Source organism: Kogia breviceps, chromosome 2 (assembly GCF_026419965.1).
Source record: "Kogia breviceps isolate mKogBre1 chromosome 2, mKogBre1 haplotype 1, whole genome shotgun sequence".
Taxonomy (NCBI): domain Eukaryota; kingdom Metazoa; phylum Chordata; class Mammalia; order Artiodactyla; family Physeteridae; genus Kogia; species Kogia breviceps.
In genome coordinates, this window is record NC_081311.1 from 173,070,276 (window position 1) to 173,093,491 (window position 23,216).

Consider the following 23,216-nt stretch of genomic DNA (forward strand, 5'->3'; position numbering starts at 1 on the left):
GCCTTCCACCTCCCTCTCGTCAGTGTTTGCGGCTGCTTTTATCTGCATCTACCTTCTCATACTTACGCCTAGACACCCACATGGCTCTGCCTCTGGTTACCCTTCTCTTCCCCACTTTTGTCACCAAACTCCTATAAATTGATTCCTCAACCCCTCACCTCAATTATTCCTTCTCACATGTGCCTTCTTCTCTCCTCCACCAACTGCTTCAAGTTACCTTTCCAAAGCTGCTCCATTTAATGCTATCCCAGAACAAACTTTCCCCTTCCCTCACCAAATAAACTGCTTTCAATAAGCTGCTCCTAACCCCCTAAACAAATAACATCCCACAATCCAGCTCGTTCTAAAATATTGCTTTTCATAACCTCCAACCGTTTGCTCTCTACCTTCCCTTAAAGAAATAAACTGTCTTTAGTGTACCTTCTTATCTGGGCTCTGAGCTACCTCACTGAAACCACAAAATACACCCACCCACCTACACACACACATACACACACACACACACACACACCCAACAGCCTCCCAAATGATGAAAAATGACCCAATACAATCTTTTGCCTTCCCTTTTTCCCTCTGAGAAAGAAAACTCTCATGAGGTATATAAGGACCCATTTGGATCTCTTTGAGGATTTTTTTTTTTCTCCCTGGTGAGATAAGCTAAGGAGAAATACAGTAAGGCATTCCAAGGCCAAACACATTCTACTGTTTATTACACATATTACATTCTTAAATAAAAATGCGTCACATAACATTTTTTGCATAGATATCTTACAATATACCAATTTAAAAAAGAATTATGAAACAGACCAGTAACAAAAATAAATTTTTTCTTCATTAATAATTTTGTAACATTAACATACCACCATCATATAATACAAATAATAGTTTTAAATCTTAAGACTTTTGTACAGCAAAAAAACTTGACAAAGTAATATATTTATATATATATATAAAAAGCTTAAAAAAAATAAAATGTCAAAAAAAGGCATAACCGAGGGCTATAAGACTGGGTACTTCTGTGATATATTATAAATACCAGAGAAGGCCTGAGAGAGAGCATGTGACCGAGGGAGGTGTGGGAGGGGTAGGGCTGGGAGTAGGTCTCTCCAAACACACTTGTTAGACACGTCTGGCAAAAAGAAAATGTACAGTGCAAAAATAAAGTTCTTCAAGCAACTGTTACGAGCATGGTAGAGAGTTGAAAGAAAAGTGGCAGTGGCTGGGAGGTTGCACGGTAGGAGGAGGGAGGGTGACAGGAGAGAAGGAGTTTGGGGGGCATTTATGGAAAGGAAAGGGGAGGCTTCAAAAACATTAAACATTTATTTTTGCCTCTGTGTTAGCAAGGAGATCTTGGCCGTAACAGGTGTATTTTTCCTCCCTGGAATGAAGCAGAAGTGAAAGATCAAGAAATTCAACTAAGTCTGGGTTTAGATAGAAAATGCATGCTGAGAAAAACGAAAACAAAAAGGTTGAGGACCAGCCAGTGAGCCCCAAAGCCTTTCGGGACCTAGATTTGCAGAAATCATTCTGCCTTGGGTCCAAAGGCCTAGGATTAAAATGTCCCCTCTCCCCACCCTCAGCCCCTCCCCTCGACGTGGAACTCCCAGTGTGTTTTCAATATACTGGCAATTATAAGCATCCATCCCCCCCAAAAGATATTAGGCACTGGTGGCTACTCCTCGTAAACGTCAGTAGCCTAACTGTTTTCCTTCTGCGAAGGTACATTAGGTACACATGCACACGTGTCTAGCTGTGTGCACACATACCACCCTCATTATTCTGACGTGGGGTGCATTTTATGGCAGTAGACAGAAGCTGGAGTCAAAGCAGTTTACGATTCCAAAGCTCACAGTTGAAAAAAATTGTATAAACAGTCCCCAACAAAGAACATATCCACCTTCCCTCGTGACTGCTGAGAGGGAGCCCTGTTTTGAAAAGAGTATCTCGTCTGGGATATTTGTGAAGTGACGGCCTAGGATTTCTCTCTCCGTTTTTGATACCTGTTTCCCGAGGACTTATACGTAAATGCAAAACACCTGAAGAATACAGTACTCTATTGGTAGGGTGCATGGAAGAAAGTTAATTGCAGCTTTATTTTTCCCTTTTCCAGGATCTATTAGGAATCAACAGAGGAGATTTAAGCAAGTGTTAAAAGCAAGAGAAAACCCTGAAGCCTCAGGCAGTTCGTCATGGGATCTCACATTTACATTTTTGCTTCCTTTGACACATTTTCGTTGTTCCGTCTCAAGTCTTCCCAAAGATCCTCACTGAGGAAAGTAGGCCATCAAAGAGGCATCGATGTACACTCAGGCCAGCCCCTTTTCAAACTGAGATATCACCATGTTTACCGAAATGTAATCCAGACCCGGAATGCAGTTTCTCTCCTCCCCCCCTCCACCCCACACATGGCAGTGGCCACTTCCGGAAGATGCCAGAGGGAGCTTCCGCAAGTAGATTTCAACCAGGTTCTACTTAACGAATTTTCACTTTGGCAAAGATCTGGGTGCAAAACTGCGGCCAGAAACGCTGGCGCTCATAGGATTTTTTTTAAAAAAGAAACAACGAACCTGATTTTTGTAGTTAAGTATGTTGCATCTCTGACTTTCCCAACCTTCTTCCTTCTCCTGAAACCAGCTCATGCAAAAGAAAAGCCAAAAGCACTTTGCACTATATTTTATATTTTATGAAGTGACTTCCATAGAGGAAACCATTCTGAACCAATAAAACTCATCACTACGATTTGTTGTTCTTGCCATTTGAGTTCACTTCTTTTGACTTTGCCGTAGAATTCAGGAGTTGGGGCTACAGGCAGAATGTTCTGAATGCACTGGCTGAGCCGCCCTGAAAGTCCCATTTATTTCCCCTTTGATGCAAATAGACATGGCTAATCTGGAAGCTTATCTCAAACTGAAATCCTTAAAAAAAAAATCTTCTCTGGCTTCTAGTTTCAAACAAGAGGAGTTTTTAAAACACAGGAATCAGTTCTGCTAATCATGCGTGAGGTTGGCTGTCTTTTTTTTACCCTGTTATCATCAGGCTATCAAAGATGTAAAAAGGGCACAAGAGGTGCAGGAGGGGAGGAGAGGGGATACTTGAAGGGCTTTGCAAGGGAGAGCACAGAGAGGAGACGGAAATGGTCAGCATGAAGTTCATTTGGGGGTCTCCGATATTTTTATAAAATGCAGCTCTGTCATGGAATCCAAACATCTCTTTTTTCTGGACATAATAATCATCACCACCAGGCATTAAGCTGGGCAATGAACCGTCAATGGGGCAGGAGGCCAGTAGCCAGGAGCAGCATTATAATTTCAGGTTTCCACATCTTTGACTTACAGCCGCGTGGTAGGAGAAAGAAGCACGAACTGAAATAAAACCGTCAATGGCTTCGAAACACTCTTTTCCTATAGGTCAAACTCTGAACCCTGGATACACCGAGCTTGAGAGGACAACCACAAGAAACACCATGCCAGCTTTTTCCTTTCAAATTTGAGATCCCCTGGAATGTTGGGAGGTAACAATTTAAACGAGAAAGCGGTTTACTGTATTTCAAAGGTCCATTAAAGCACTGTTCTAAATAACCTGTCCTCTTGGAAGCAAACGAGCTTCAGGTTATTTCTTAGAAAGCCTGTTCTTGCCAGCAGGCTCTTTCCAACCATCTCTGCCATTTCAGAGACGATGGACACTTGATCACAAATCCATTTCCAAAATGATTGGGGCTACTGCCCCCCACCCCACCCACCACGGACAGGACTGGTTATCATTCAGAGGTGTCAATCGGGCTAGAGAAGAACAGTTTCAAAGCCATACACTTAGCGCCCACCAAATATTCTCAGGCCAATTCTCACAGTCAACAAATACCTGAAGCAAGCAAGCCAGCCCCACCATCGAGGTTCAGTGCACCCTGCTCCGAGAAAGGTCAGGAGCAGATTACAAAGGACCTCACTGATACAAAAGAGAGAGAAACTGCCGAACATTTCAGACGCTGATGGAGACCAAATGCCCTTTGTTCTGCCACGTTCAAATGAGATCTTTTCAAGACCACAGGTGACAACGGGGAGTGAGCAAGCAATGATTACTCTTTTGCATTTTTTTCAAACTTTCTTTTTAATACAGCCTTGCATTGGTCAGTTCAAAACTTAAGTTAAGTATTATAAACCCTTAATAATAATAGCATTTCGAGAGGCAAGAGCAACTCCAGCTGGGGAGAGAACGTTTGTAAATCGTGGCAGCCATGGCTAATGCCATCACTGGTGTGTGCGTGCAGTCATGCTGGAGGCTGCTCTAGAAAGGGAAACCAACGAACCAACAAAACCTGGGGTGTCTAAAGTTTCATCTAGTGCACTGACTGGAGGCGCTACAGTCTAATACAGCTGAGGGTCAAAGTCCCTCACACATCCTTCATCGAGAAAGGATGCACCACACATTCAAATATAATCCCATGGTCCGCCCTGATGGACTGGCTACAAACGCACTCGAATGCAGTCGAGAACTATGAGATTGTCAGCAAGCAGTGCTCCAGAAATGGTTGCTAAGTCATGTCTAGTTTTAAATCTTTGGAATAAAACTGATTTTTTAAAATACCCTCCTACTAACATATACATAATTGCCTCTGGCAAATGGGCAGATTTTGTGTGTATGTGTGTTTAGGGTGGTTTTTCTTTTTTTGCTGTTTTTTTTGTTGTTGTTGTTGTTTCATTTTTCTTTTTTTTTTTTTCTTTTTTTTCTTTTTTTTTTGGTCTAAGTTGAAAAAAGGAAAAAGGGAAAGAAAACTTTAAGGGCCAGACCTCAGAATGCCCCAAGTGTCCAATTGGCAGCTACAGCATTTGTGATAAGGAGGCTCCTCTGCCCTCAGACGAGTAGTTTCAACATTTCAGTGAAATCAAAGTTTGCAGAAAGCTGAGAAACCAAATGCCAAGGATCTTGAAGGTTGCTGTCCTAAGTGTATCTGTGTTTCTTACATTATTATTTCCTTTCAAAGACTTCACTTTTGCACCCCAAATAGGTATGGGGTGGCATTTTAACAGTCAATGAGTCAAACAGTCAAGGAGGGCAGGAGGGGAGCCAGCTGGTATGAAGGAGCAGCAACCATGGGTGGACCAAATGCCATTTTTGTTTTTTTAGACGTGTCTTGAAGGGATGGTCCCAGAATATACAAAATATACAATCTGCCCTAAAACCACCCCGCTTGCTTGCATAGGCCATTTAATGGTCCTAAAGGCAGTCTTTGGAGTTGAGGCCAGTGCCAGCTAGCTAAGAATGCGGGTAGATGGAGGCCGATATTGGATTGTGTGTGTGGGATGGAAAGTGAGGCATGTAACCCCCTCGGCGTCAGCTTGCAGAGTAAGAGTGAGGCCTCTGTTGATCCCGGGTGCTCTAGGTCACAAGTCATGGTGGGCCTAGCCAAAAAAAAAAAAAAAATCAGAAATATGTCTCTCTTTTTAGACAGAGCATGAGAGAAATATCTCCACCCTTTCTTTAAATGTCCACCCTTCATTCCCACAATGGCATTTTGAACTGTGTGTTTTAACAAGTGGGGTGATAGGACTCAGTGGGTATGAGAGAGGAAGAAAGGGTGATGGTTTTTGAAGTCACTAGACTTGGGAGGCATCCTCTGTTCTCCCCACTCCTGGAAAGAGTGATATTTTTGGCTTTTTGTCAGGTCGTAACCCAGAGTTAGGTTAAATATGCAGCTGCCCTTTGAGACTAGCAACATCTATGCTGAAACTGGTTATAGGGTAGCAATGACATACAGCACAGGGTTGATCACTGTAAGCTGAGGTCAGGATGCCTCAAGGGGGATGAGAAAAGTGTGATGTCCCATCTGATTGGCTGCTTCGAGAGCTGGACATCCAGGTGCCGAGAGAGAGTCCTGGAGAGGTTTAGTCCATGGAGAAAAGATAAAACATTTAAGCTTCCAAATAAGCTTTTCAAGTTTTCGTTAGCAAAAAACAGAGATTAAAAAGAAAAAATCTAGCACTGGCAATAAGGTGAGGCTCAAGGGATATACTGTGATTTATCATCAAGGACTTTATTCTCTTGGCCACTTTGCAGTCATGCTAGAAGTTTCCAGAATCCCTAGTGCATATGGTGTGCAAGAGAGTCAAAAAGTAAGAAAAGAAAACTCCTCCCTGGAGAGTGAAGTCTAGAGAAATGCAGGCCAGAAAGGTGTAAGGAGTTATTCCAGAGTCTGCCGCCACTAAGGCCGTTGGTATCAACTGGATAGATCTCAATAGTACTAAGAAGAACCAAAACTGATCAACAGTTCTGTGAGGAAGTCGGACGCACAGAATAGTAGGACTTTTCACACACAAAGGACAAATAAACCAAGAGTTAATTTTGGCTACCAAACTGCAATTTGGTTTTCTAGGTCATTTTCCCCCAACTATTTAAAAAGAAACATTAGTGCTACACATATGCAACTTTAAGACGTTGTATTCTCCTATCAAGTTGCACTGAGAAGCAAGTTAAATAAGCCCCTCTTACTGCCGTCCTCCTGCAGAGACGTCACATCCATTTTCTTTGATTTCCATTGGCAACAGCGGGAAATAATTCCAATAGTGCTGAAGTAAGCAGCCAGACTGCCTTGCTGAGTTCACCTGGTTTCCTTCTTCTTCGTCTTCTACCATCTGGCTAGGGCAAGGCATAAAGAATAGACGTATATATTTTAAATATAGCTGAGTGCATGACAGTTTGTGTGTGCACGTGTGTGTGTGTCTATGTGTGAGTGCGTGTGTGCGTCTGTGTGTGTCTGGGCGTGTGTGTACACAGAGGTTTAATAAGTGAGAACTTTCTTCTGCGAGGCAATGGGTCCCCGCCTGAAGTCCAGCCCCCTGCCTCATGGCATCTCCTTCAGACAACGGCCGGTGCCATGGCAACTGTGGCCTTTAGGTTTTTTAGATATGTCTCTTCATATGGAGGGCAAGATGGTCAGACCTGGAAAAACACCTAGGAAACATAAAAATAACGAGGATATTAGAGAGATCTGGGTAAAGAACTCAACTTCCATCACCCCTTAGAAAACGATTAGCCCTACCTTGAAGGGAGGCAGTGCGTATGTGTTGAGAAATAAGGTGTGTAGGGAAGGTGAGCTCAGGCGTCAGACTGCTTGGGTTCAAATCCCAGCTCTTCCAATAGCTGTGTGACTCTGCGCACCTTAACCTCTCTGTGCCTGAATTCCTCCTCAATAAAACGGGGATAATTACAGCACTTACTTCATAGATTGGTTGTGAGGATTAAATGAGATGATCTATGTGAAGTGCTTAGAAAATTCTCTGGCACATGGTAAGATCTCGATGAATATTAACTATTATTATCCAAATTGCCATTATTAAAGAAGAAACGAATGTAAAAGTGTGTTGGAAATGACGTGTCATGCCCGTATAGGGTAAATAAAGAATGATTAGCCTGCACCATTGAATGATGAAACTCTTAACATTTCAACACCCAGATTTCAGTCCTAAGCTTTACGATGGAAGCCCAGAAATGCTGCCTGTGATACCTGCAGGTCTATATAACACTCTATATTCAAGTCGAGAAAAAGATCATGTTTATTAACCGTGGTATCCTATGCAGGCATGTGCTAGTTATTTCCCCAATCTCAGCCCAGTAATATCCTCAGCAGCCTTCCACGGTAAATGTTCGTACCCCGTTTGTGTGCATGTGCTAAATAAGGACACTGAGGCTTGGGTCTCACAGCCAGTGAGTGGCGGCCATGGGGTGAGAACCCAGGCAGATCTGTAAGGCCACTCTTTTGAACTGTTTCTTGGTACCCAATGTCCACCGCTGAGTGCCTTTGTCAGCCTCAGAGCTGACGCAATGGTTGTTTTCACCCCTTCCCCCTTCTTCTGACACCACCAACTTGATCTTGCCCGGGACAGCAACTCTTCTGCGTTCTCAATTGTATGGGTCTGACCCTCTTCCTAAGGCTGAAGTTTTATGGCCACAGTGATCTGCCTAGTGACAGTCATGTGACCCACAAAGGTCAATGAGAGCCAGCTCTGGGACATTTGCTGAAACTACTGGAAGAGAGAAGCTCTCTTTCCACTGGGGCTAAGACACTAATACTGAAGCCCGGAGCTGCTGGTGTCCATATGGCCATGTGGGAAAGAGCCAGCTTGAGAACGAAGTCAACAGAGAAAAATGGGGCCAGGGGGTAGAAAGGAAGAGAGAGTTTCTAGTCCTGATGAAAAACATCTGAGAACCTGGACCCGGCCAAGCCAAAAGACAAATCCAATTCTATTCTTCTTAGTTATTAGAGCTAATAAATACCCTTGAAAGCTAAGACCAGTCTGAATCAGGGTTCTGTACTTATAAGTATTAGAGTGGCCATTTCCATATCCCCAAAGCCTACCTAAAATCTCAGGTTCTGGCTGGAATCCCAGTGAAGTCAGCACCTCAGACAGCAGTCCTTCTTAGCTTTGGGTGTACATCCTCCCTTAGATCCTCTGCTAGAAACTGGCCACCCTCCTACCTGGGAAAATATTCCCAGGATCCCCTGAGGCCTGAGATACCCTCACAGTCCAAAACTCTTGTTGGGATGTCAGCAAGCTGTCCTGCTCAGCTTAGCAAGGTTTCCTGTCCAGTGCAGAATTTCCCTGTATTTGTTCATTCCTAAAACAAACAAACAAACAAACAAACAAAAACTGGCCCTATCCCCTGATCCCAACATTTCTCCACACACCTTTTGTGTTCATTTCATAAACAGGTACACATGCAGGATAGAACCTCAAGGAAATGAAGCAAAACAGAACAAAGGTAAAATGAAAAAAAAAAGGGAAAAGTACAGTAGAAAATGATCTAATCCAATAATGTGTTGAATAATAGTAATTCTAACTATAACTATAACCACTTATTTCAGGCTCTGATTTGGTATAAGCAAGATACTTGGATAATCCCTTTGAGTTCCATTGAAAGGGGATATGATTTACTATAAAACAGTGATAAATTTTCTTTAAAAGCAAGTACTTGATGTCACTGGTACAAGAAAAAGCAATACAGCCTGCAGGGAATTTAGTATTTGACTTGCATGACTCTGTCCTGTCCTGAAGGCACACTTAGTATTGCCCACTGCCTCTTCTCTTTCTTTCCCTCCCTCCCTCCCTTCCTCCCTTCTTTCTTTTCTCCGTCCTTCATCTCAACAGCTTTGAGGAAGAAGATCTAAGCCAGGAAGTTCTTTTTGTAGGTATTTCCTTTTTAAAGTTAACATCCTCATGAAAACTCTATATAAAGACGGTACCATTCTTATCCCCACTACCAGATGAGATACTCATCAAAAAGAGGCAAAGCCAAAATCTGAACTCAAGTAGCCTGACTCCAGAGCCCATGCTCTTAGCCATATCTGCTTTTTAGGCTGAAAAGAAGGTCAAGCTGAGCTGTCAATTTAAAGAGTTTGTAGTAGGCAGAGTAACGGATGGCCCTCCCCAGATATCTACACCTCATCCCCAGGACTTGTGAATATGTTCGGTTCAAAGACAAAGGGGGTTAAGGTTGTGGATGGAATTAATTTGCTGATCAACTGATCTTAAGATAGGGAGATTACTCTGATTTATCTGGGTAGGCCCAATTGTCACCACAAGGGTCTTCAAAAGTGGAAGAGGGAATTAAAAGAGAAAACCAGAGAGATGGCAGCATAAGAAGGATTCAACAGATTTGATGATGAAGGAATGGGGTCAGGAGCCAAGGAATGTGGGCAAAGCTGAAAGCTGGAAAAGACAAGGAAATGGATTCTCCCCGTGAGCCTCCAGAAAGCAATAGAGCACAGCCCCCATCTTGATTTTGTTCCCAGTGAGACCTGTGTTGGACTTCTAACCTACAGAGCTATAAGATAATAATTTATAAAGATAAATAAGGGTGAGATAAATTTGTGGCAATTGGTAATGGCAGCAGCTAGAAAACTAATCCAGAAGTTAATCTGGTCAGGCCTGAGCAGTAAGGGCCTGTAAGAAAGCAACAGAGCAGGTACTAAGAATCCTGCCTGTCCAAAAGAGGCACATGGGGATTTGAGACAGTAAGAAGCAAAGTATTAGTCATGGCAGTACAAAACCTCTCTCCTTTCCTTTCCATATCCTGAGAACATACAGGACAACAGTATTCTTGATATAGGACTTCATTTGAAATTACCACTCCGTAATGTATGTGTTCCATACTTTTATTCTGCTTTTACCACTTGCCTAGCCTGTGCTGGGTATCTAGCAATATATGTACAAGCAACTATCTTTACCCTTCAAGTTCTTTCAGAAAAAAGTAAACCAAATCTTTGACATGGTATGAAATGTAACTGCACCCCTCCTGAATCAAACTAGCATCATTATTTGTTAAAATTCTAGGAAGCAGGGCTTCCCTGATGGTGCAGTGGTTGGGGGTCCGCCTGCTGATGCAGAGAACGTGGGTTCGTGCCCCGGTCCAGGAGAATCCCACATGCCGCGGAGCGGCTGGGCCCGTGAGCCATGGCCGCTGAGCCTGCACATCTGGAGCCTGTGCTCCGCAGCAGGAGAAGCCACAGCAGTGAAAGGCCCGCGTACCTCAAAAAACAAAAAAAAATTCTAGGAAGTACATGATGTTTAGAATTAGACTAGGTGGCTTCTGAACTGGAGATGAAGAAGACTGCAGGGCAAGGAATGTGGGCAGCCTCTAGGAGCTAAGAGTGGTTCTGGCTGATAGCAAACAAGGAAAGAGGACTTCAGGCCTACCATAGCAAGAAGCATTACGATACTCTGAGGACAGAACCTAGCCAGGCCATGCTGGATTTCTGACCTACAGAAATATGGAAAGATAAACCACAGGCAGTATGGCCTTTGCATTCACAGGTCTTCGTTGAAGTTCTCACTGAGTTCCTCCTTTCTTCTCCCAAGCCTGGCAAGCATTCTTATGATTACTTCTTTGAACTCTTTATCAGCACCATCATTCTTGAGAGATCAAGACAGTGTTACTGAAAACCATAAATCTGAAGAGGGGTGGCTAACATTTTTATAAAATAGTTGAAGAAGATGAGGAATTGATATACAGAGAAGTTCAATAACTTGCCCTAGGATATAACTGTTACAGGACTGCACTCTGGACTTCCTGAATAAGTCAAGTTGTGGTTAACTGATCATCATCAAGTCATTATGACAATCCAGGAGCAAGACCTTTCTGTCCAAAAAGGACTTCCAGTACTATATGAATAGAAGTAGTTAAGAGGAGGCATCCTTGTCTTGTTCCTGATCTTAGAGGAAAATATTGCAGATTTTCACTGCTGTATGGTTGACAGGGTCTTGGTGCTCCGGCCAGGTGCCAGGACTGTGCCTCTGAGGTGGGAGAGCCGAGTTTAGACCACTGGTCCACCAGAGACCTCCTGGGTCCACATAATATAAAACGGCAAAAGTACTCCAAGAGATCTCCATCTCAACACTAAGACCCAGCTCCACTCAACGACCAGCAAGTTACAGTGCTAGACACCCTATGCCAAAGAACTAGCAAGACAGGAACACAAACCCACCCATTATCAGAGAGGCTGCCTAAAATCATAATATGGTCACAGAAACCCCCAAACAGACCACCAGATGTGGTCCTGCCCACCAGAAAGACAAGATCTAGCCTCATCCACCAGAACACAGGCACCCGTCCCCTCCACCATGAAGCCTACACAACCCACTGAACCAACCTTAGTCACTGGGGGCGGACACCAAAAACAATGGGAACTATGAACGTGCAGCCTGTGAAAAGGAGACCCCAAACACAGAAAGTCACGCAAAATCAGAAGAGAGAGAAACACATCAGATGAAGAAGCAAGGTAAAAACCCATCAGACCAAACAAATAAAGAGAAAATAGGCAGTCTACCTGAGAAAGAATTCAGAGTAATGATGGTAAAGATGATCCAAAATCTTGGAAATAGAATGCAGAAAATAAAAGAAATGTTTAAGAAGGACCTAGAAGAACTAAAGAGCAAACAAACGCTGATGAAGAACACAATAAATGAAATTAAAAATTATCTAGAAGGAATCAATAGCAGAATAAATGAGGCAGAAGAACAGATAAGTGACCTGGAAGATAAAACAGTGGAAATAATTAGAGTAGAGCAGAATAAAGAAAAGAGAATGAAAAGAATTGAGGAGAGTCTCAGACAACATTAAATGCACCAACATTCGAATTGCAGGGGTTCCAGAAGAAGAGAAAAAGAAAGGGATTGAGGGGCTTCCCTGGTGGCACAGTGGTTGAGAGTCCACCTGCCGATGCAGGGGATACGGGTTTGTGCCCCGGTCTGGGAGGATACCACGGAGCAGCTGGGCCCGCGAGCCATGGCCACTGAGCCTGCGCGTCTGGAGCCTGTGCTCCGCAACGGGAGAGGCCACAACAGTGAGAGGCCTGCGTACTGCAAAAAAAAAAAAAAAAAAAAAAAAAAAGAAAGAAGAAAGGGACTGAGAAAACATTTGAAGAGCTTATAGTTGAAAACTTCCCTACTATGGGAAAGGAAATAGTCAATCAAGTTGAGGAAGCACAGAGAGTCCCATACAGGATAAATCCAAGGAGAAACAAGCCAAGACACATATTCATCAACCTATCAAAAATTAAATACAAAGAAAAAATATTGAAAGCCTCAAGGGAAAAAGAACAAATAACACACAAGGGAATCCCCATAGGGTAACAGCTGATCTTTCAGCAGAAACTCTGCAAGCCAAAAGGGAGTGGCAGGACACATTTCAAGTGATAAAAGGGAAAAACAGAAAACCAAGATTACTCTACCCAGCAAGGATCTCATTCAGATTTGACAGAGTAATCAAAAGCTTTTCAGACAAGCAAAAGCTAAGAGAATTCAGCACCATCAAACCAGCTTTACAACAAATGCTAAAGGAACTTCTCTAGGCAGGAAACACAAGAGAAGGAAAAGACCTACAATAACAAACCCAAAACAATTAAGAAAATGGTAATAGGGACATATATATCGATAATTACTTTAAATGTAAATGGATTAAATGCTCCAACCAAAAGACATAGACTGGCTGAATGGATATGAAAACAAGACCCATATATATGCTGTCTACAAGAGACCCAATTCAGACCTAGGGACACAAACAGACTGAAAGTGAGGGGATAGAAAAAGATACTCCATGCAAATGGAAATCAAAAGAAAGCTGGAGTAGCAATTCTCATATCAGACAAAATAGACTTTTAAATAAAGACTATTAAAAAAGACAAAGAAGGACACTACATAATGATCAAGGGATCGATCCAAGAAGAAGATATAACAATTGTAAATATTTATGCACCCAACATAGGAGCACCTCAATACATAAGGCAAATGCTAACAGCCATAAAAGGGGAAATTGACTGCAACGCAATCAGAGTAGGGGACTTTAATACCCCACTTTCACCGATGGACAGATCATCCAAAATGAAAATAAATAAGGAAACACAAGCTTTAAATGATACATTAAACAAGGTGGACTTAATTGATATTTATAGGACATTCCAACAGAAAACAACTGGATACACTTTCTTCTCAAGTGCTCATGGGACATTCTCTAGGATAGATCATATCTTGGGTCACAAATCAAGCCTTGGTAAATTTAAGAAAACTGAAATCGTATCAAGTATCTTTTCCGAGCACAACGCTATGAGACTAGATATCAATTACAGGAAAAAATCTGTAAAAAATACAAACACTTGGAGGCTAAACAATACACTACTAAATAACCAAGAGATCACTGAAGAAATCAAAGAGGAAATTAAAAAATACCTAGAAACAAATGACAACGAAAACACGATGACCCAAAACCTATGGGATGCAGCAAAAGCAGTTCTAAGAGGGAAGTTGATAGCAATACAATCCTACCTCAAGAAACAAGAAACATCTCAAATAAACAACCTAACCTTACACCTACGACAATTAGAGAAAGAAGAACAAAAAACCCCCAAAGTTAGCAGAAGGAAAGAAATCATAAAGATCAGATCAGAAATAAATGAAAAAGAAATGAAGGAAACGATAGCAAAGATCAATAACACTAAAAGCTGGTTCTTTGAGAAGATAAACAAAATTGATAAAACATTAGCCAGACTCATCAAGAAAAAAAGGGAGAAGACTCAATTCAATAGAATTAGAAATGAAAAAGGAGAAGTAACAATTTACACTGCAGAAATACAAAGGATCATGAGAGATTACTACAAGTAACTATATGCCAATAAAAGGGACAACCTGGAAGAAATGGACAAATGCTTAGAAAAGCACAATGTTCTGAGACTGAAACAGGACGAAATAGAAAATATAAACAGACCAATCACAAGCACTGGAATTGAGACTCTGATTAAAAGTCTTCCAACAAACAAAAGCCCAGGACCAGATGGTTTCACAGGTGAAGTTCATCAAACATTTAGAGAAGAGCTAACACCTATCCTTCTCAAACTCTTCCAAAATGTACCAAAGGTAGGAACACTCCCAAACTCATTCTACAAGGCCACCATCATCCTGATACCAAAACCAGACAAAGATGTCACAAAGAAAGAGAACTACAGGCCAATATCTCTGATGAACATAGATGCAAAAATCCTCTACGAAATAGTAGCAAACAGCATCCAACAGCACATTAAGAGAATCATACACCACGATCAAGTGGGATTTATCCCAGGAATGCAAAGATTCTTCAATATATGCAAACCAATGAATGTGATAAACTATATTAACAAATTGAAGGAGAAAAAACATCTGATCATCTCAATAGATGCAGAGAAAGCTTTTGACAAAATTCAACACCGATTTATGATAAAAACCCTCCAATAGGCATAGAGGGAACTTACCTGAACATAATAAAGGCCATATATGACAACCCCACAGCCAACATTGTTATCAATGGTGAAAACTGAAACATTTCCTCTAAGATCAGGAAGAAGCCAAGGTTGTCCACTCTCACCACTATTATTCAACATAGTTTTGGAAGATTTAGCCACAACCATCAGAGAATAAGAAGAAATAAAAGGAACCCAAGTCAGAAAAGAAGTAAAGCTGTCACAGTTTGCAGATGACATGATACTATACATAGAGAATCTTAAAGATGCTACCAGAAAACTACTAGAGCTAATCAATGAATTTGGTAAAGTAGCAGGATACAAAATTAATGCACAGAAATCTCCTGCATTCATATACACTAATGGTGAAAAATCTGAAAGAGAAATTAAGAAAACACTCCCATTTACCATTACAACAAAAAGAATAATATCTAGGAATAAACCTACCTAAGGAGACAAAAGACCTGTATGCAGAAAACTATAAGACACTGATGAAAGAAATTAAAGATGATACAAACAGATGGAGAGATATACCATGTTTTTGGATTGGAAGAATCAACATTGTGCAAATGACTATACTACCCAAAGCAATCTACAGATTCAAATCAATCCCTATCAAACTACCAATGACATTTTTCATAGAACTAGAGTAAAAAACTTCACAATTTGTATGGAAACACAAAAGACCCCAAATAGCCAAAGCTATCTTGAGAAAGGAAAATGGAGCTGGTGGAATCAGGCTCCTGGATTTCAGCCTATACAACAAAGCTACAGTAATCAAGACAGTATGGTACTGGCACAGAAACAGAAATAGAGATCAGTACAACAGGATAGAAAGCCCAGAGATAAACCCACCCACATATGGTCACCTTATTTTTGATAAAGGAGGGAAGGATATACAGTGGAGAAAAGACAGCCTCTTCAATAAGTGGTGCTGGGAAAACTGGACATCTACATGTAAAAGAATCAAATTAGAACATTCCCTAACACCATACACAAAAATAAACTCAAAATGGATTAAAGACCTTAATGTAAGGCCAGACACTATCAAACTCTTAGAGGAAAACATAGGCAGAACACTCTTTGACATAAATCACAGCACGATCCTTTCTGACCCACCTCCTAGAGAAATGGAAATAAAAACAAAAATAAACAAATGGGACCTAATGAAACTTAAAATCTTTTGCACAGCAAAGGAAACCATAAACAAGACGAAAAGACAACCCTCAGAATGGGAGAAAATATTTGCAAATGAAGCAACTAACAAAGGATTAATCTCCAAAATATACAAGCAGCTCATGCAGCTCAATATCAAAAAAACAAGCAACCCAATCCAAAAAGGGGCAGAAGATCTAAATAGACATTTCTCCAAAGAAGATATACAGATTGCCAACAAACACATGAAAGGATGCTCAGCATCATTAATCATTATAGAAATGCAAATCAAAACTACAATGAGATATCACCTCACACTGGTCAGAATGGCCACCATCAAAAAATCTACAAACAATAAATGCTGGAGGGGGTGTGGAGAAAAGGGCACCCTCTTGCACTGTTGGTGGGAATGTAAATTGATACAGCTACTATAGAGAACAGTATGGAGGTTCCTTAAAAAACTAAAAATAGAACTACCATGTGACCCAGCAATCCCACTACTGGGCATATACCCTGAAAAACCATAATTCAAAAAGAGTCATGTACCACAATGCTCACTGAAGCTCTATTTACAATAGCCAGGACACTCAGCAACCTAAGTGCCCATCGACATATGAATGGATGAAGAAGATGTGGTACATATATACAATGGAATATTACTGAGCCATGAAAGAAACAAAATTGAGTTATTTGTAGTGAGGTGGATGGACCTAGAGTCTGTCATCCAGAGTGAAGTAAGTCAGAAAGAGAAAAACAAATACCGTATGTTAACACATATATACGGAATCTAAAAAAAAAAAAAAAAAAATGGCTCTGAAGAACCTAGGGGCAGGACAGGAATAAACATGCAGATGTAGAGAATGGACTTGAGGACACGGGGAGAGGGAAGGGTAAGCTGGGACAAAGTGAGAGAGTGGCATGGACATATATACACTACCAAATGTAAAACAGATAGCTAGTGGGAAGCAGCCACATAGCAGAAGGAGATCAGCTTGGTGCTCTGTGACCACCTACAGGGGTGGGATAGGGAGGGTGGGAGGGAGACACAAAGCGAGGAGATATGGGGATATATGTATATGTATAGCTGATTCACTTTGTTATGAAGCAGAAACTAACAAACCAGTGTAAAGCAATTATACTCCAATAAAGACGTTAAAAAAAAAAATTAGATTAGGTCCCTCACCACTGAGGTTTTATTTAAATCCAGTATACCAGCAAGATACTAAGTCATGATTAATTTATATTTATTAATTTATACTTACTGAGTTCCACATAGGAATGGTAAAGTAAAAAGTAATAAACTCAGCATCTAGAAATGCAGAATCAAATAATTGTAAGGGTAATATATCCCCAGAGGGTATTTGTGACTCTACAGCAGTCAGATGACCTTGAATAAGAAGGTCCTTAATGATTGAAATTTGTTCATTAAAGAGAACTAGTCAAACCCCTATTGTAGTTTCTGCTGCTTATGAAAAAGGCCCACTAAAGTCACATGGGCATTAAGCTGATAGCAATCCTCTAGGGCACTGAAGGGCCAGATGGGGGTTGGTGTTTGTCACCACCTCTTACTGAGCTGACTTAAGAGATCAAAGATCAAAATGCCTCCTCTAAACTTCCCAGGATCTTGGAGGTGCTACCCAGGAGCAGTCTCCCTGGATTATATCTGCATATGATCACTTGTGGAAACAGCCCTGACGACCACCATCAGCAGAGATGGAAGATTCAGCTGGAAGATGGAAGATTCCAGAGAAAGAAGATTCAGCGCTGTAAGCAGCTGATCACTGAGTGGACTGCACTGTTGAGTCTGACGGTAAGAAAATGGCAGGGTCACCTCACTGCTTTCTCCTCTCACCCAAACCTGAAGCCAGAGGTCTCAAAACCCAATGTCTTCAGGGGCCAGGCAGATAAAGTAAATGCGTGCAATGGGTGAAGCGTAAGAAACACACGGCACTGTTAAACTATGTGATTCCACTCCTGATAAGGCATGGATTAAGAGGACATAACGAGAAGTGTGATGATACACGGTGATTGATGCTCTGCCTTCTCACTGGGGAGACTGTGGTGGGGGAGGAGGGACAGTGAGAAATGAGTGACCACAGGGCCATCACTGAAAGGTAGTGATGCCAGCGTCAGAAAATCACGGCCACATGGGAATGTGAGCCCACTGTTACCAGATCTTCCCGAGTTTTTCAGACAAAGCCGGGAAAAGAGATTTTTGTGGCACTTAGCAATTTTAAATGTTAGCAAAACAAACAAAAACTCATGTATTTTTAATCTACCCTTCAGGCAAAATAAAAGTATAAGTTAGACTTGGTATCTGCTTTAAGGACAAGAAACCCTAATCCTAGTTCAGCCTCTAAGTAGGGTGGTCTGACTGCTAAATTATACGAGGCAAGAGATAGGTTTCTTGGGCTCATACACCCTTTGGGACCAACAGGCTTCAGTGTCCTGCTAAGGGCTACAGATGCCCTCTGTTTCTGAAGGTAAAGTCTTCTAAGGAATGCCAAGTCCCCGGTGGCTCCAGGCTTTCCTTCCATCGGCTCTGGGACCGCTCCAACTCCCCACGTCACTTCCCAGACCTGCTCTATTCTTAGCATAATTCCTGCAACTGAAGTACAAGGTGCTGCCTGTCAGGAGACACGAACGAGACTCCTCCTCCTGATTTCTGACACTGTTGAAATGCACCGACTCTTAGCCCATGTCACAGGGACTCTCAGCTACTCACCAGCTCCCCCAAATACCACGTCACAGAAGTTGTACCACCTGCTCCTCAAATTTCTAACTCCAGAAACCAGAGTATATTTCAATGAGGAAAATAAAGCAAAAGACTAACCAAATTACCCATCCCTGACATCTCCTTCACTGAAATATCCAGTCGGTGTGAAATATTTCTCCATATAAATCACGCAAATGGTCAGGTTTAATCCTAACGTGTCAAGTGCTGGACAGTTGCATACTGCTTAGTAACTCGGTGGACCTAAAGAGAGGAACGCTAACTCTGGCAATTTCCCCCAATTATGGCCATCTATAACACACCGCCTCCAGGTAATAGCCTCACCACCCTTCAGGGCAAGGCGACTCGTGTGTACGTACTACCACCACACTTTGACAACTCACAGAGGATCCCCTTCATCCCCACTGATATAAGGCTCTTACTCAAAGGATTGTGGTGCAAAGAGTCACCATCTATATAACTTCTATATTAGTAGCCAGGGTTAGAGAGGAATGAACGTGAGATGGGAGTCGAGAGAAGATATCAAATAAGGAGAAACATCACTGAAACATAGTCTGTAGAAGAACAGCTGCTGATTCACATAAATTTAGGGGGATTTTGAGGTAATGGGATAGAAATGAAAAAACAGGTTGTGTTTTTAGGTAGCAGAAGAGAGCTCCAAGGGAATGAGAGACAATAGCTTCATGGAATGTACTTCCTCAGCCCTGGGGTGGGAGATTATCTTTGGGCTCCAGGAGGCATGGGGGGCTTTATTTAGTTCTTCAAGAATGAAGATAAGAGGAAAATAGCCTCTTCAGGAAAAAGGAAAAAAAAAAAAAAGGAGGAAAAACCTGAATGCTCCTTTATAAGCATCTTAAAGGAGCTCCAAGCCAGCTGGCCACCCATGAGATTTGGCCACTCTTGCCCTGCTCTCCAAACAAACAGGCACTACTCCAGAGGAAGGTCTGGTGAGGGAGGTGCCGGCACAGTGATGCGGGGGGCAGGATGTGAAAACCATCGCATTTCCTCCGACGGAGCGCCAGGCCTCTGCAGACATCCTGCACACCCCTCCTGCCAGCCTGTGAACTGCTGGCTGAGCCGGGGAACCCTGAGGCTTTCAGGGCTTTTATCGTATTAGAAGCATTTTTCTCATCATAACCGAGACCTTTAGTAGTGCATTAAAAAGATGGTTAATTTTCTTAAGCTTCCTTTTAAACACAGAAATAGGATTAGAAGGCTAACACGCTCAGATGCAAGCCCATTATTTGATTATGACTAAACCTAATCCTGCCTTCACCTTGGCCTGCAGAGTCTCCATTTTGGGGTTTATTGGTTGATAATGCCAGGGCTGTCAGATACTATTACTTGTGTAGTATCTGCTGCTACGTGCTCTTTCTTCCACTATCAAATGCTGAAGGTTTGAAATTGAATTATAGGATAAGTTCTCAAAGCCTCACCAACTTTTAGACCTTTGTACCTATTTTCAAAGAAAAAAGGATGGTTCAGGCCCCCCAAAGAATGGGAACTCTCTTCAGCAAATTCATTTCTAACAGTGCTTCGAAGGAAAGCCTTATAACTAACCTCCCCTCCATTAAGCAGGCTTTCTATTCTTTCACGTTATTAAGGATGAGGGAAGATAGTGTTGATGTTAATAAAAAGATCAGAAGCTACAGGTGACCATTCTCTATCCTATCACTTTTCCTATTATACTAAGATTATCTGTCACATCATCCCCTTGAGGGTAGGAGTTACGTCTTATTGATACCCAGTGACTATCACAGTTCTGGTGCTCAGTAAATACTTATGTAACTGATCCAAGAATTCATATCATCTCTTGGTTACATGCAAGGAGGCACCCTTATCTAAGTGGTTTTCTCCATGGAGAAGTAAAAGGCATTCCCAGGCCTGAGTCTCTGCGAGAGAGGCTTGTGATAAACCCAAGAGCACACGACCAGCCCCACCCACCCACCCACCCACCCACTTCAGCATCTCCCTTCCCCATCCCAGCAGCTTCTAAGTTTCTTTACCTGTCGCAGTGGTTGCATTTAAAGGGCTTTGCACCTGTGTGTTTCCTGTAGTGCCTTGTGAGCTCATCGCTTCGTGCAAAACGCCACTCACACCCTTCCCATGAGCACTTATAAGGCTTCTCACCTGCAAGAAGAGATGATATGACCATGGTCAGCAACAGGAAAAAAACGGGCACACACCTGATCAGGGTCTGCTACCTAGTCTACAGTCTTGGAAAAGGGCTGTGAAATCATTCTTGAAAGACTGCATTTCCTAACACAGTATGTCACTTTTTTTTTTTTTTTTTTCTTAGTCTCCTGGTGTTTTTCTTGTTGTTATTTTATTTTATTTTTTAACCTTTGAAAGCGGTTTCACAAGATCTTCAAATCTGGAGTTGTCATTTCAGTTCCCAGAGTCAGAGCATTTCCTTCAACTGGTGAGGGATCAATTTTTATTTATTTTCTATTCCCTGGAGCACTTTGACCCCCTCCCCCCGACTCCAAGCAGAAAGGAAATGTGCTATTTTCATCTGAACCACAAATGCTTCTAATTCTATTTTGCTCCAGAACCTACAGCAATTTACCATTTCAGCCTTTTTAGTCTTCTCCCCTCTCTTCCCTCCTACCACAAACTGTAGCCAGGCAGCTGACTGACAAGGCAAAGAGCTCAGGTCTCCCAGAACCCCAGTTCCTTCCAGTAAATGTGAGTGGATGGACAGTCACGAGAAAAGGCTACGATTTGAGAGTAAAACAAAAATCACTTAACGATTCCCGGCATTTATAAAATACAGTTGCAAAAGTCCTATTTAAGAAGCTCATCACTTAATGACTCCAGAGCGTTCATATTTGAGCGTGATGCACATTATTACAAAATATTTTTAAAGTCAATTTGTAGAGCAAGGTTTCTGCCACAGTGAAGCTGCTTAGAAGCACGAAATTCGAGCTCTGTGCTCAAGTGACCTTTTCGCACAGTAAATACAGATGGAGGAATATGGAAGAGAAAGTACATGATTTTCCTAAGGCCTTTTTTTTAACCCATCAACGTCTGTCATCAAACATGACAAATATTTACCCTTCCAACCGTATGGTGGGCTGGTTCTAATAAGAAGAAAAATGATCTTTGAAATCATGAGAGTTCCTGAGCCCTGTAACTGAGAGGCTGCTTAGCATAGCAGTCAACAGCTCTGAAGCCAACCTTCCTAGGCTCAACTTTTGGTTCCGCCCTTAACTGTCTATCCTTGGACAAGTTAATCAACATCTCTGTGCCTCTGTTTTCTTAGAAATATCTACCTTAAAGGGTTTGGAGAGGATAAATTAATAGACATGTGTACTATATATAAATTAGGAACAATGCCTGGCATAGGTAAGTATTATAAACCACCAAATCTGAAATTTCCAGATACACAAGTGCCAAAGTAGTATGGCTGCCCCATTATTTCTCCATTTTTAATAGCTCAACCTTCACTAGGTAGCACTTAAGGAGACATTGCCCAGGTACTATACTTGACCCACTTTCTTCTTTCCACCTTTTCCTTCCCTTTGAACCTAACTACAAAGCATTCACAATTCTTTATTTGTATCACCTAGAATTGAACCAAACATGATTGAAAATTTCATTTCATTAAATTGGTGCCCTAGTGGGCTGCTGCTCTGTAAAACCCATGGAGAAGAGGAATGAGAAACACAGGTTATTTCTTTTCAATCGAACCAAGAGGACATGAAGGAGGGCCAGAGGCGCAGGAGGAAACCCATTCAGTTTTGGAAACCAGAAAAAAAAAAAAAAAAAAAAGAATCACTGAGCGGTGTTAAAAGTTCACCTTCTGGATCCTTAAAGCCACAATTTTGGAGAAGTGCGCTTGCTGCAGAGAAGGTGAAGAGTGGAGGGGGTCAAGTCAGCTTTGGAGTTAGCACACCTGGGATCTTATTCATTCGTTGCAGACACCAGGCCTCAGTGTCCTTATCTGTCAAATGGGGGTGAGATGCCTGTGTTTATTGTGAGGCTTACATATGTTGTTGTGTACAAGGCATTTCCAGAGTCTGGCATAAGGTGAATGTTCAATTAATCTGAACCCCCTTTCCTCCGCGTTTCACCTATGTTCTCAGAGGCTGCTGAGGAGACAGGTCTAAGTGGCCGTCAGTACAAACTTCCAGGGCTCAAGGCTCCAGACAGCTGGGTCTGGAGTCACTGTGGGCAAACTAAATATTGGAAAACAGAGAGTCTTTTTAAGTTTTAAGTATTTTCTCAGTATACTGATGGAGAATGGTCCAGAAAAACTGTGCTCTTTGGATCTGCTCTGAATAAGTGGGGTATGCTGAAGGGGAAATAAGAGACCCAAGCAGGAGAGAGAAGTGCCCTCTCAGAGAGGCCTGTTGGCATCATTTACTTAATGTTATTGATCACCCACGAGGCTCTGTTACTTCAAGGAAATCTGGCACGAACAACAACAAGAAACGGAGAATGAGGCACCAAAGACTTCGGAAATTCAAAATACCCTCCACCCTCAAAGGCCTTCAAATGAAAGTAAAACTGGAGGGTCCTGGAACCTTGGGTACCAAGCATACCCCAAATGCAACAAGGCATCTG

At 42.0% G+C, this 23,216-nt stretch overlaps 1 protein-coding gene across 9 annotated transcripts in view; it reads right to left on the bottom strand.

Annotated features, from left to right (window-relative positions):
* Positions 1-689: 689 nt before the first annotated feature.
* KLF7 (KLF transcription factor 7) overlaps positions 690-23,216 on the bottom strand; it is a 444,455-nt gene continuing 421,928 nt past the window's right edge. For 5 of the 9 annotated variants that reach the window (XM_067026690.1, XM_067026686.1, XM_067026687.1 and 2 more), the window contains 2 exons: positions 20,654-20,777; positions 690-6,945 (listed from right to left, as the gene is read on the bottom strand). In XM_067026690.1, the coding sequence (XP_066882791.1) occupies positions 6,894-6,945; positions 20,654-20,777 (176 nt within the window). In that variant the 3' untranslated portion in view covers positions 690-6,893. The remainder of the gene's footprint in view (positions 6,946-20,653; positions 20,778-23,216) is intronic. The other 4 variants (XR_010839187.1, XR_010839186.1, XR_010839185.1 and 1 more) reach the window with 4 other exon arrangements.